The following is a 13,953-nucleotide window of genomic DNA, read 5'->3' on the forward strand; positions in this document are numbered from 1 at the left end:
TAAAATTAAGAACAAATAAGACAATGAGTAACAACACGTCTCATAATATTGTTGAAAATTTGCTACACGTTTTCAGTTTTGTATACCTACATTTATTTGTCGTTGGACGTTTTAAATTTAAATACAAACATATTTGATATTATAATAGTAATCAGTATTAAATGTATTATGGCAGACCATACATATTCATTATATTCGTTGACGTTAAGACCAGATTCTGCTAGTCGTGTGACTGATAATTCAACTTCTTCAATTAGTAATTTAGGTAATAATTATATTATAATATTTTATTTTAGTTCAAAATGTTGTAATTCGTACCCAAATCATTTTAATTGAAATAGATGATTCAAATTCATTTAATACTAACAATTTGTTTGAGAATTTGGAAAAAGAAAATGAACATGAAAACATGCATTCAGATTGTGACGATTCAATTAAAGATCCTGATTATGTCCCTCCATTTCAAACTTTAGACGTTTCTTGTACTGGCCAGGATTCTAATGAAGGTAAACAATGCTTGATAGTTGATATAAATGTATTTTCAACTAACAATAGGATATTACACTTGTAGATTTTATTGAAACACCAAATTGTTTGAATGATCATCAAGATATCTTTGTACCTAATGTTGATGAAGATTTTCCAGTGGAAGGAGGAATTGCCGGGATGAGAAAACGTAGAATGACAGGCAATGAAAAACACATTCAAAATATTAAATTGTCAGAAATAAAAAACCAAAACCAAATGGATAAACATCCTCTTATCCTAAAAACATGTACTGGTAAGTGTAAAAGGCAGTGTAATTTATTAAGTCATGAAAATCAAGTTTCTATTTGGTCTGAATTTTGGAAACTAAATTATACTGACCGACGAAAATATATGTCGAGATGCATTAATTTGGCCTCCATTAAAAGAAGGAAGGTTAATGTTGATGAAAATAATAGTTTTAAAAAAAATAAAAGCAGATTATACACACTTACCCATCCAGAATTTAAAGTTGAAATAGCAATATGCAAATCTACATTTTTACAAACATTAGGCTATACGAATGATTCTGTTGTCACTGAATTGGTGGTTGTTATGGAGAAGGGCTTGTGTGGACAATTTATTAAAGAAAACCGTGGTAGGCCACGAATTGATGCAATTGAAAGAAAAGTTATTATAGACCACATAAACTCATATCATCCCTGTGTAACTCATTATAGAAGGCATAATGCACCTAACATACGCTATCTACCTCGTGAACTCACCATAAAAGTTATGTTTGATGATTTTACAAAGAAGTACCCAAATTATTGTGATTCAGAAACATATAGATCAACAATTAAAAAACAAAATATATCTTTAAACAAACCTAAAGCTGATGATTGTGAGGATTGTGAAATCCTCAATCAGGATATAAGTAATCCAGAATCAAATTCAACTTTGGTATTACACAAAATTAAAGCCAACAAAGCTAACGCTGAATATAAAATAGATTCACAGGAACAGGAGTTAGGTTCAACAAGATATTTTTCCATGGATCTCCAAAAAGTAATACTTATTCCATACATGCCCAATATTAAATCATCCTACTTTCTTAGTAGATTAGTAGTTTTTAATGAAACTTTTGCTACTATAAAAAAAGGAAGTACATTTAATAGCTACTGTGTATTGTGGCATGAAGCTCTTAGTGGTAGAAAAGCTGAATGTATAACTGATTCTATAATGACAGTTATTAACAAAGAAAGAGATGTGCAAAAGTTTGTATTATGGGCTGACAATTGTACAGCTCAGAATAAGAATTGGACATTGTATTCAGCATTGGTAACTGCAGTTAACCAAAATGATGGACCAAATGAAATTATAATTAAATACTTGACTAAGGGTCACACACACATGAGTGCTGATGGGATTCATGGTAATATTGAGTCTAAAATTAGGAAAAAAGGTAAAATTTATGACTTTGATGATCTTACTGACACTGTGGCTGAATCCCGAACAAAAGTGAATGTATTAAAACTTGTGACATTTTATCAATGGAATAATAAAAAAAGAACAACAAAGAAAATTGATGATCCTTTGTTCAATTTTAAATTAATCAATGTCGTAATGGTACGTTTTGTCAAAGGATCAAATTGTCTTGAGTACAAAAATGATTTTGATGATAATCTAACTAAACTTGACTTTTTGAAAAAAAGTACATTGAGGAATATCAATTGTCTACCAACTCATGAAGATAGTCAACGAGGTATAAACAGTAGTAAGAAAAAAGAAATTATAAAAACTCTTGTACCACTGATGCCAGAAAATAGAAGATATTTTTGGCAAGATTTACCAGAATCAAATAATGTAACAGATTTGTTACATGATGAAGATTATGGTTTATCCAATTCATTAGTAATTTAGTTTGTTAAAATTTGTTACTTACATTAATTGTAATAAAAATAAAGATAATTTTTATTGAAATTTTTTATTTATTTAAATGGTATTATAAAATATTATGTTATAGTGACCTGTAATTGCTTACTGTGTATGCTTACCTATTTATTGAAAATGTATAATTTTATAACAAAATTAAAAACAGTTGTTCTTGCTGTGTTTTACTTGTTTTTCCGATAAATCAGAAATTCAGTTATCAAATTATAAACACAGTAAGATCACTTACTGTGTTTTTATTTTTTTTTTGGTGGATTTTAAATACAGCAACTAAATTATATAACACATTCTTTGAGTTTAAACAAGGTCTATAATTAGATGAGGTGAAATATTGATAAATTTTGTATTTCAAAGCTCTTTGGTAACTTAATATAATAATTGCATACAAATAAACGCCATCTACATGAAATGCAGAGCAACTCCATTAATCTCCTTCTCCTGAACAATTTAGTAAATTGCACTTACTGTGTTATACGATTAGACAGCCGAGCTGTGACGCAACTAGTGATGTCATATCGAAATATAGAATCGATACTTGTACTCATTATATTAATCGTTTGTTAATATCGATAACAAATATCGATACAAGTAAATATCGAATGAATTTAATTTTTTAGTACAAACATATATTTTTCGGTTTTTCTCAGTCACAATTTCAAGAGTTCATGTGACCTCAGTTTGTGATTTTGTTATAAATTTAAGGGGCAAAAATTATTTTGAAAAAAAACTTATTTGGGCAAGATCTTGTAACAATATTAATTTTTTTTTTAAAATACCTCTATTTGTACCTAATACTAATTTATTGTGGATAAGTCATAAGTGTCAAGCAAAAAAATTAACCTCCCGTTCGGCCGTTCCTGTAGTCATAATCGCGATTTCAAGATAATGTGTTCACAAATCACGGATAATAATAGTCACGAATAATGCGATTATTGCAATAACAGTAACACTGACAATACCTAAGTAAACATAATAATATTCAACAAGAGAAACCTAAAATAAATATAAACTTATATAAAGTAATTTGAGAGAAAAAATATTTTAATATTATAATATTATGTTAACAGTCTTGTTAAGAATACTTTTTAAATGTGGATTATTTGGAGGGGCCAAAATGATACTTTTACACACATTACGCCACTGGTTTAACATAATTATAATTAATTATTATATCGTAAAAAAGCCGATTCGATACAAGTATTTTCTACTGATACTGAGTAAATATCGAAATGAAAATATCGAATAAATAATACCATAGAACAATTAATACTCAAATATCGAAAAAAAGTTTCGATACTTATTCATATCGATAGTATCGTAACGTCCCTAGACGCAACAGAATATTACTGATTAGTGATTACAAATCAGTTATGGTCGGCGACGGCTCGGCATTCTATAATCATTTTACCTGAATTGTCTCCTTCGCGTCACGCAAGTGATAGAAAATTTGATCTTGCGTTCAGTGTTGTCGTTGTGTTGTCTTTATAGAGTATAAACAATAAACCACAGTGTATTATTTAATAATATTATATTATATCGCGGGTATAGATACCTACATAAACCATAAACCTAATACTAACTGAAGTTAACTACAAAACAAAATAGGTAAATACATACGTAGTATTAATATGTATATTAGTATATTATATTTGATCATATTTTAAAGTACTCGTGTAGTCGTGTACTCGTGTATGCTACCTTCCATAAAACTGTACACATGTATTTATCCACCAAAAACGGTGTATTCTATCTACTAATTAATTACAGTTTATTAAACTAAAATTTAGTTAATCTATAAATTTCGGATTATCAACATTTTTAAGTATATGTATTAAAATGTGACTAATTCATTGTTATGTATAATATATATACGCCAAGTTGTTGTTTTTACGTCATCCCAGAAACATAAGTTATCGTTGTCTTGGTGGATAGTTACTAGTTATCAAATAATGAGCAATACACAAATAAAGTAGCCTGTGGCCATGCAACTTTATATTTTAATATAACTTGACTACTTGAGTATGTAAACATACCAAAAAATATCCCCCCTAGGCAAAGAACTGAAGTTGCCCCTGATATTGATATGTATATAATATATACTATATAGGAATAATTTTATCTGTCCTTACTCCTTAAATTTAGTAGTTATTCACATAAATAATATAAACTATCTATATTTTTATAATATTTTTTTAAAGGCGTTATGTCTGTAAAAGAGATGGGATCCGTAAGACATGTTATACCATGGACAAATGGCCAAAAGCAAGTTCTAAAACCCATCGGATGTGATCCTAAAATATATGTAAACAGCTGTCATACTCACAGTTTATTTGAAGTCCTACAATGTTTACGGAGGTATGACGTTTTGAGTATGTAATTTTAGCTGCTATCAAAATAAATAATAATAACGTGTTTTATGTTTTTAGAGAAGAAGTGTTCTGTGATATGAAGTTAGAAACAGATGACGGTATAATAGTGAGTGTACATAAAGTTGTTTTAGTATCAGCTAGTCCATATTTCCATGCCATGTTTACCAGTTTTTCCGAAGGGGATAAAGATTTTGTACATTTAAGAGAGTTTGACTCTAACATTTTACAGCTCTTGATTGATTATATTTACACTGGCAAAATCATGGTTACCGAACAAAATGTAATGGTATGTATATAATATATTTATTTAATTTTTGATAGCCATACGCTATGTGTCAAATAAAAGGATAAGGTGACAAAACTGCAACACAATATGGATTTTTATGTGTTGTGTACTGTAAACCTACCATAGGTAATACAAATATAAAAAAAAAAAAAAAACAGTGGAAAGGTGGCACTGGGGTCTGCTGTATGCTTTAGGAGTCGTGTGGGTCACTGTAATGGATGTGTTAAATTTGAATTCAATTATTTAATTGAAGGTAGCAGCGGCGTATTTAGGAATTGCTAAAAGGAGGGGATGAGGCACTGAATGACATATATAATAGTGGGGGGCCTTGCCCCCCACATCCCTCTTTGAGGTTTCCTATACTTACTCACTACATACTGTACAGTTTACACAACATTTAATACCAATTATTAATTATTTATGATTTCATCTAAAATGTATAAATATTTATTTATAATAAATACCTACATATGATTTCTAAATGATGTAATTGCAAACCGTAATACATTGCTGTAGGTAGCCAAATATTTTTTTTTATATTTATGTATGTGCCCCCAGTGACTATCTGGCTACTTCACTGATTTAAAATATTATATTACTTAGCAACTTAGCTACCTTTATTGTTTCTTCATCTGTTAATGTTTTAGCTGTGTTACTAAATAAAGAAATGTCATCTACACAAGTCTCTAAATGTAAAACATTAAGCTCCTACAGTACCGTCTACAGTTATACTTCAATAACGCTTAATCAGACGATAATACATATTTAACTGGGCAAATTTGGCCGATTGAACTCCGGTTAACTTTAATCGGAGATGGTACAAAGAAATTAAACTTATTTAATGATTTAGTAATAGAAAATGTTAGTTTAAAACGTTAATTTATTTGTGTATAACTTTACCAGTGTTATGATGTACAACAAATTTCTGCAGTGCAGAAACAGTTCATTCTCTTTAAGTCGATTAAAAACAATTATTGTAATGACATAAAGAAGACTAAATTATTTAGCAGTACTTGACATATCTAAAAAAGAAATGCACATAATGATGAAAATGTCAATTAATTTCTACAAAATTATTTTAAAAGATTTTTTTTTGATAATTTCTCTCTAATCTCCTAAAAATTAAAATTTTTTTATAAAATTTTGATTTGTTATATTTTTTTTTATTTACGCTTTAAAAAACATTCATTAAAATATGTAAAGTTGCAAATGTTGCAATTATTAGGTAAAATAAAAATGTTCCATTCCAACTACATAGAATTTTTAAAACTTGACCCTAGTTATTTTATATTATAATCAAAATTATTTAAATTCATTATTATTGTTAATTTGTTTAGGTTTTGTTACAAGCGGCTAATCTTTTACAGTTGGACTTTGTGAAAGGCGTATGTACCGAATTTTTACAAATACAACTGAATCCTTCAAATTGTCTGGGTATCAAAGAGTTTGCTGACTTTTTTAACTGTATGGAATTGTCATCAAGTTCTGAAGAATACATAAAAAAAAATTTTTTGTAAGTTATATTAAATTTTACACTGTTATAGTGAATTGTATGAATATGTTGTTCATGATTTTCAGAAAAGTTGTTGAAGCTGATGAATTTTTATTTTTGTCTTCTGATCAAGTGATTAATCTAATCTCCCGTGATGACATTAACGTTCCGTTTGAAGAAAAAGTATGCATACTAAAATTCATAATTGTTGTATTTAAATATTGAAGGAGGGTGTTTGTCCAGTATTTTGGTAGGTGATATACCTAAAAAATTATGTAAAGTATGTGTTATTATGTTAATTTGGCTGTTTATTAGATTAAGTATTTTAATCTACAGCTTGATTTCTGATTACTAGGCTATACTGCTACAGTATGGTTAATAAGCGGTTATACTTAATATGCAAATTTAAAAAAAGAATCTTATTTAATTAATAATGGTATTTTTTACAAACCTTGATCTTAAAATGAATACTATATTATGTAATATTGTTCATTATTTATAAACAAATGTGGGCAATACCCTTAAAATATTTTAATAATTAATATTTTATTTTTGTTTTGTAGCTTATTAAATAAGTACATATTTACACCAAGGAAAAAAAGTTTGCTAATGTAATTTGTCTTAGTTAAATTTTAATTTAATCATATTTATTTGTTGTAGATATTTGAATGTGTTATTAATTGGGTGAAAAATGATTTAGATTGTAGATGTGACACTTTGCCTAAATTAATGGAACATGTTCGTTTGTCATTAGCACCCCAAGAGTATTTATCAATAAAAATTTTTGAGGAACCTCTCATTAAAAATAGTTCTAAATGTAAGTTTTTTTTCATCATTATACTTTTACTGTAAATCTATAATCTTATATAATTATTATAATATGTTTAGGTAAAGATTTTTTAATTGAAGCTTTAAATTTCCATATCCTAAAGAATAATCGGCGCATTACTATACCTCAAACAATTCGTAATTCACCTAGACAAACTGGGCAAAAAGTATTATTATTTTGATTTCAGGTTTCAAATTATCTAAACAATATTATTTTATCTAATTTTTGTTTTAGTTTCTTCTTTCTATTTGGGATTCAATGTCATCAATATATGAGTATTATATAAGCTGGTATGACCCAGCAACCAAACTAATGCATAAAACAATAAGAATAAATAGTGGCTCACGTACTATAGGATTAATAAAGGAACATTTAATTTTTTCAATAAGTACTACTCAAAATATATATCCAATGGAAATGCTTGATCTATCGTCACAATCACTCCAATGGACCCCAACAGTTAGCTTGTTAGTCGATCGAATTTTTTTCAAAGTTTGTGTCTTAGATGATCGTATATATGCTGTAAGTTATACTAATATGTTGCATAAAACATTTCTATATACATTTCTATTAAATGCTAGGTTGGGGGAGTTGTTAATCGTTCTCCTACAAATAGTGTCGAAGTGTTTGACGCAAGTATTCAAGAATGGCGATTAATATCTCCTATGTTTACTGAAAGAGAGGACCACGGTGTAGGAGTACTAAATAATCTTATATACGTGGTAACATTTTTTTAAAAATAAATATTAAGTTTGTTATACCTACATTTAATTCAATTAAATTCTATAGGTAGGAGGTTATAACCGTCAATCTGTTTTGAAATCCGTTGAATGTTATGATCCCAGTCTTGACATATGGACATCAGTCACACAAATGTCTACAAGTCGCCGATGGGTTGGTGTAGGAGTCTTAGATGGAATAATGTATGCTATTGGTGGAGAACATAACGAAAATAATAGATCATATTTTCTTAATAGTGTTGAGGCCTATTCACCAATTTCTAAAGTTTGGTCTTTTATTGCTAATATGCACAATTGCCGAATCAGCCCAAGTAACTATAAGAATTACTTTTTCAAGAAAATCCTTCCAATGAACTTATTGGATTTAAATTGTATTTTCAATATAGGTGTTGTCACATATAATGGTTTGTTGTATGTTATGGGTGGATTTAGTGGAGTAAAGTTTTTGGATTCTGTAGAAATATATGACCCCAAAACCAATACCTGGACCATAGAACCATTTCCAACAAATGAAGAGATGATTAATGGTGCAGTAGTCGTTAATATGCCATCACATTTGAGAGCTGATTAGCTTTTACATCGTCTTATTGTTGGCTGTTGTATATTATATTCATATTAATTTATAATATATGAACCATGTGTTAAGTACTTTATACATTTTTGATTTTGTGAATGTTTGAATAAAATGGTTTTAAATAATTTTAATCCACTATTATTTTATCTCCCAGTTAACTTCTGATTAAATTATTCACATATTTTCTTTAAATATTCTAGTGGAAATAAGGTTTTTTTATTTGCAGAATAGGTAATAGTGTAAAACTATATAGTTGACAGCAGTATTGTTGCCCTTCACTAAATAATTTAAAGTAAAAAAGAGTATGTTCTCATTTGAAAAACAAGTTTTTATCGACACATGGCACTCCTTTATTTTTTATTTTGTCTTTAATATCTTAATACAATAATAATTACTATTTCAGAATAGTGTATAACATAAAATAAGTAATAACTAGAGCGCCGATATTTATGCACTAAAAAGTATTGAAATATGCCATATAATATGCAGTAAAAAACATAAAAAAATGCAAAAATGCAAGAATTTTTTTTTTTATTCAAAATTTTTAAATTAAATAACTTATTATAATAATTAATTACTTAATAAAAAAAAAAAATGTAGGGAATTTTCTGAACAACTTAATGTTTTTTTTAAATTGTTTTATTATTAAAATGAATAATCATATGCATTTCGAATTTTTCTTCTGTGAAGCTGTGACGTTTATCGGTTAACATATTATTAAAGACTGAGAACGAACGTATCAACGTTCTACGTCAACTGAAGTTGTTGGGGCATATTTGAAGCAACTTAGTCTTATCGGGTCTTGATAAAGATTTTCGAGCTAAACGTTTTCATCTAATAAGTAATAGTACTGGCAGTACTGCATTCATTTTTCATAGAATTTCCAGACCTTTATTTTTATTGGAAAGCTTGTTTAATTTTGTTGTAAATGTTGCACCTTTTGATCTAGGAATAGAATGATTTTTTTCTTTCGTTTTGTCAATTATTGAAAAGCTTTTATGTAAAGTCATATTTTGAGTTTGCAGTTTTTTTATGACCAAAAAATATATTTTTAATTTTTCTACTTGACAAAATATTATTTTATAATTTTTTTAAAATTTTTGCTTCAATATGTAATAAGTTTTGAATTTTACCAAAATATGCAAAATTATGCAATATTATTTAGATATGCAGAAATATGCAAAAAAAATTCACCATTAATTTCAAATTATGATGATTCATGGAGATAACTGACAAAAATCCAAAAATATTAAAAGGAAAATAATATGCAATTGCATATAAATCCGTGCTTTAGTAATAACATACATTAACAGTATTTGTGGCTCACAAGTAGATGACTCGATAATTACTTGTGCTTCCATGTTTTTATACATTTTAACATAAATAAAATGTAAACATTTTAACATAAATAAAATGTAAACATTAAAATTATAAAAAAATGTTGGGATACACGTTTTCGTTTTTCTGACCGATTATGGGTAAGACTTTCGTTGTTATGGTTACTTATTAACAAAAACAAGTTTATGATTCATAGATTATTTTCTTATGGAGGTAAAATATTGTGTTATTCTAAGTAATTCTAGGTAACTTGTAGGTACGCGATACTATGCATTTCACACACAAATGCCCCTAAATTGCCTATACCGTGCGCCGACCAGATTTTTTACGAAAAGGTGATGTACTGATGAGTATAACAAAATTCGGTAAACATCCATCGAAAAAAAGACTGAAATAATTTATATTATATACGGTGTGCGTATTATGTTAAATGTACCTCAGGTTTTTAATCATTGACTTAATATCAGAAGCTAATGGCTTATAAAAATACACATGATATTATTTAGTAAGATACCTACAATTTACTTGCCAAATATTGTACACTTTTATTTACACTCAGATTAAGCGTACATTTTATACTGACTAAAATTTCAAGTATATAACCTATTTAAGCCATAGGGAAAATATTTTTTTAACTCGACAAATAACAAAAATAGCAATAGGCCGATTATCTTACTTCAATCTGCAGCTGTTTTTGCTGAAGATTCTATATTTATATATGAGCAAGGTACGCGATAGCATGCATTCCACACACAAATGCCCCTAAATTGCAGAAAATATTATTTACAAATTGTACAGCAACATAATAAAATTTCTTCCTACTTACTCATTATTTTTAATGTGACAATTCTTATGCTAAATATTCAAACTTTATGTATATCATTTGTTCAGTGTTCAGAAGTAAGTATATTTAGGAAATAGGAATATTAGAAATAATAATAGTAATAATAATAAATACAACTTTAAATAATATGTATTACGAACGTAACAGAAATATATTTGATTATTATATGCACATACAATTACCTAGGTATATTAAACTTTTAAGTAGTTAGAAGAAAAAAATTAAACAATTTATATATTTTATATTAAAAAAAAGGTGGGTAAGTGGATGTCGCTCTGGTGTACAGTAGGTTACAAGTGGGTCATTGTAATGGATGGTGTTAAATTTGAATTCAATGATATAATATCATTGTATAAGAAAAACGATTCTGAGCGAAAACGGTCAGTCAGCCTATGATATTACCAAGTATATTTGATGCTATTATTGTGAATAAAGTAATTTATATATAACCTATTTACTTAGAGCCTTGTTTTCAATTTTCAATCCTTATCTATAAAAGTTGAACATTTTATACATTTTTAACTGACAATGTCCGTAAACAGTTCAAAAAGATAGTCAAATTATTTTCAAAATTTTATCGTGTATAGGAAATGCTAATATAAACATTCAGTGAAATTTTCAAGTATCTACAGTCATACATTTTTTAATTACAACAAAATAAGAACATCGTTGCATGTAAAATCGAGTGAATATCAAATGTTGTAAAAATATGAATTTCAAACGCTCATAAAAATTTAATTTAACTTTCTTGTAGACATTTTTTTTTTGATAAAGGTAGACAAATCTTTATCAAAAAAAAAAATGGATAATCTTGTATTACATTTTCAAATCTTAGATTTAAAAAGAAAAATTTTATGAATTCTCAACTAAAAATAATTTGCTAACTTTCGTGATTTTTCCGTATTTTGTCAAGATTTGAACTTTAAATGCTTATAAATAAAAACCGTGACTAAGGATTTTTAATATTTTTCAAATATCATTGTAACAATATAGTAGGAGCCTTGTATTAAATTTTCAAGCTCTTTTACCCAACAAATAAAGTTTAATTGACATCCATAGGAAAAAATACTAATCAAATTGGAAACTGAAAATGTTCCTAAACAGTTCAAAACAAATCAAAATATTTTAAAAATGTTATCGTGTATAGAAAATGTAAATATAAACAACCAGTGAAATTTTGATGTATATACATTCATTTGTTTTAGTTACACCAAAAACCAAAATCGATTTTCTCGAAAACAGATTTTGCTTAAAAATTCTTGTTTTTCCTTAATTTTTCTTTTGTTTTTCACGGTGCTTTTGAAAACTACTGGGAAATTTTTACTTTTAACCTCCCAAATTACCAACCAGATTCACTTTCCAATCAGAAAAGTTACTGTTGAAGAAAATCCAAGCACTTTTACTGTCCTAAAAGCCAAAAGGTGATGACAGACACATAAAAAAAAAAAAAATAAAAAAAAAACACATCATTGTAAAATCAATACATTCATCGCTTCGCTCAGAATCTAAAAAAAAAATACAAACTAAAGTATAAAATCCCATTTTTGTGGTAACATAGCAAATCTATCGATAATTTCTTTCACATTTAAATCAACGTTTCGATATATGTTTAGTAAGGCCAATCCAGTAAGTCTCGTTTCTCCTATATTGTTTCGTAAGTATGTTGTAAGCAGGGCCTAAAATTGTGTGTAGTAGCAAATTTAAAAGTGTACAGTACTATTTTCGGCTTTTATAATTTTTTATTTGATTAATATTCAACATTGATTATTGAAAATTACTAATTAGCATATTGTATTCGTTTAAAATCCTTAACATTACAAATAATACACCATATTCTGGGTGGCTTATTATATAATAAGTAGGTACATTAACTCAAGCTATGTAGTTTTTAATTTTAAAATGCCTAGTCATATAGGTATCAAGGACTTTTATAGAAGATTGTCTTAGATTGTATTTATTATAACTAATTATTAATAAATAACAAAAACAATTAAGCAATGGAGTTATATGTGGTATGTGCACTACTAGGCCTATGTTCATTATTTTATAATATTTTAGTATAGAATTAGGTATGAAGTAGCAAAATATCTTAATTTTAGGCCCTGGTTTTAAGTCTCCGTAGAGTTGAGAATGACCGTTCAGCAGTAGCAGTTGTAATAGGTAATGTGACCATAATATTGTCAAAAGACTGAATGTTTGGGAAAAAATCATAAGACATTGCAGACAAAGTAGTCAATGATGTAGTCTGACGGTCTCTACCAGATACATTTTTCCATTTAGCTGGCCATATTTTAATTTTTGCGTCAAATGTTTCATAGTTAGGTAAAATATCTTTATAAAAAAGCGCTACCTCTTGAAAATCTTGAATAAGTGATTGTAGTTTAGCTATTACATGATGATGGTTAGTAAATCTATCTTGTAAATTGACAAATAAAATGATCCAAAAAAGGTAAAAATGTTGATATTTTATAATACTGTTCCGGAGAATCAGATGGAATGTTGTTACGTGCAGTTTGTCGACCTACAGTTCTTGGTACCTCAATAATTCCTTCCAACATAGACTCTTCTGAATTAGAAAATATTTCTTTGAACTCATCATCGCCATTTTCTCGAATTTCCTTAAATATTTGACATACATCTGTTACTCGCTCATAACAATATGACAAATCAATATTTACTTTTTATAGTGCTATAGATAGTGGTAAAGTTAAAGAAAAAACTTCTCAATCACATGTAAAGCTATGATAAAAACTGAGTTATTAATGGAATTTGAAAACTGAAAAGCTGTACGTGATGTTATTTCTACATTTGAACACTTCTAATTTTTAAATGCATAATAAATAGCTTTATATAATTCTTTAAATCGAATTAAGCTTTCATATCGATCTACCCATCGCGTTTCACACATTTTTATTAGAGTTTTTGTTCGACTTTGTGGGACATATTCATTAATACATTCAATCAGTGTTTTTGTTCTTTGCAATGAAGCTCGGAAAAATGTTATTACTGAAGATACAGTTCCAATACAGTTTCTAATTGATACGATTTTACATGAACTTCCTA

The 13,953-nt window shown here is 27.7% G+C and overlaps 1 protein-coding gene across 3 annotated transcripts; it reads left to right on the plus strand.

The window, feature by feature from the left end:
* Positions 1-3,797: 3,797 nt before the first annotated feature.
* Positions 3,798-8,834, plus strand: LOC132952071 (kelch-like protein 2). 3 transcript variants are annotated; one of them, XM_061024205.1, is made up of 11 exons: positions 3,798-4,023; positions 4,617-4,773; positions 4,845-5,073; positions 6,411-6,586; positions 6,652-6,748; positions 7,226-7,382; positions 7,454-7,560; positions 7,629-7,916; positions 7,976-8,116; positions 8,184-8,445; positions 8,521-8,834. In XM_061024205.1, the coding sequence occupies exons 2-11, from the start codon at positions 4,622-4,624 to the stop codon at positions 8,703-8,705; spliced, it is 1,794 nt and encodes a 597-aa protein (XP_060880188.1). In that variant the 5' UTR covers positions 3,798-4,023; positions 4,617-4,621; the 3' UTR covers positions 8,706-8,834. The 3 variants fall into 3 exon arrangements, with proteins under 3 accessions (XP_060880188.1, XP_060880187.1, XP_060880186.1); XM_061024204.1 differs by having other exon boundaries at positions 3,798-3,951; positions 3,985-4,023; positions 8,184-8,834; XM_061024203.1 differs by having other exon boundaries at positions 8,184-8,834.
* Positions 8,835-13,953: the final 5,119 nt, after the last annotated feature.

Source organism: Metopolophium dirhodum, chromosome 9, assembly GCF_019925205.1.
Source record: "Metopolophium dirhodum isolate CAU chromosome 9, ASM1992520v1, whole genome shotgun sequence".
Taxonomy (NCBI): domain Eukaryota; kingdom Metazoa; phylum Arthropoda; class Insecta; order Hemiptera; family Aphididae; genus Metopolophium; species Metopolophium dirhodum.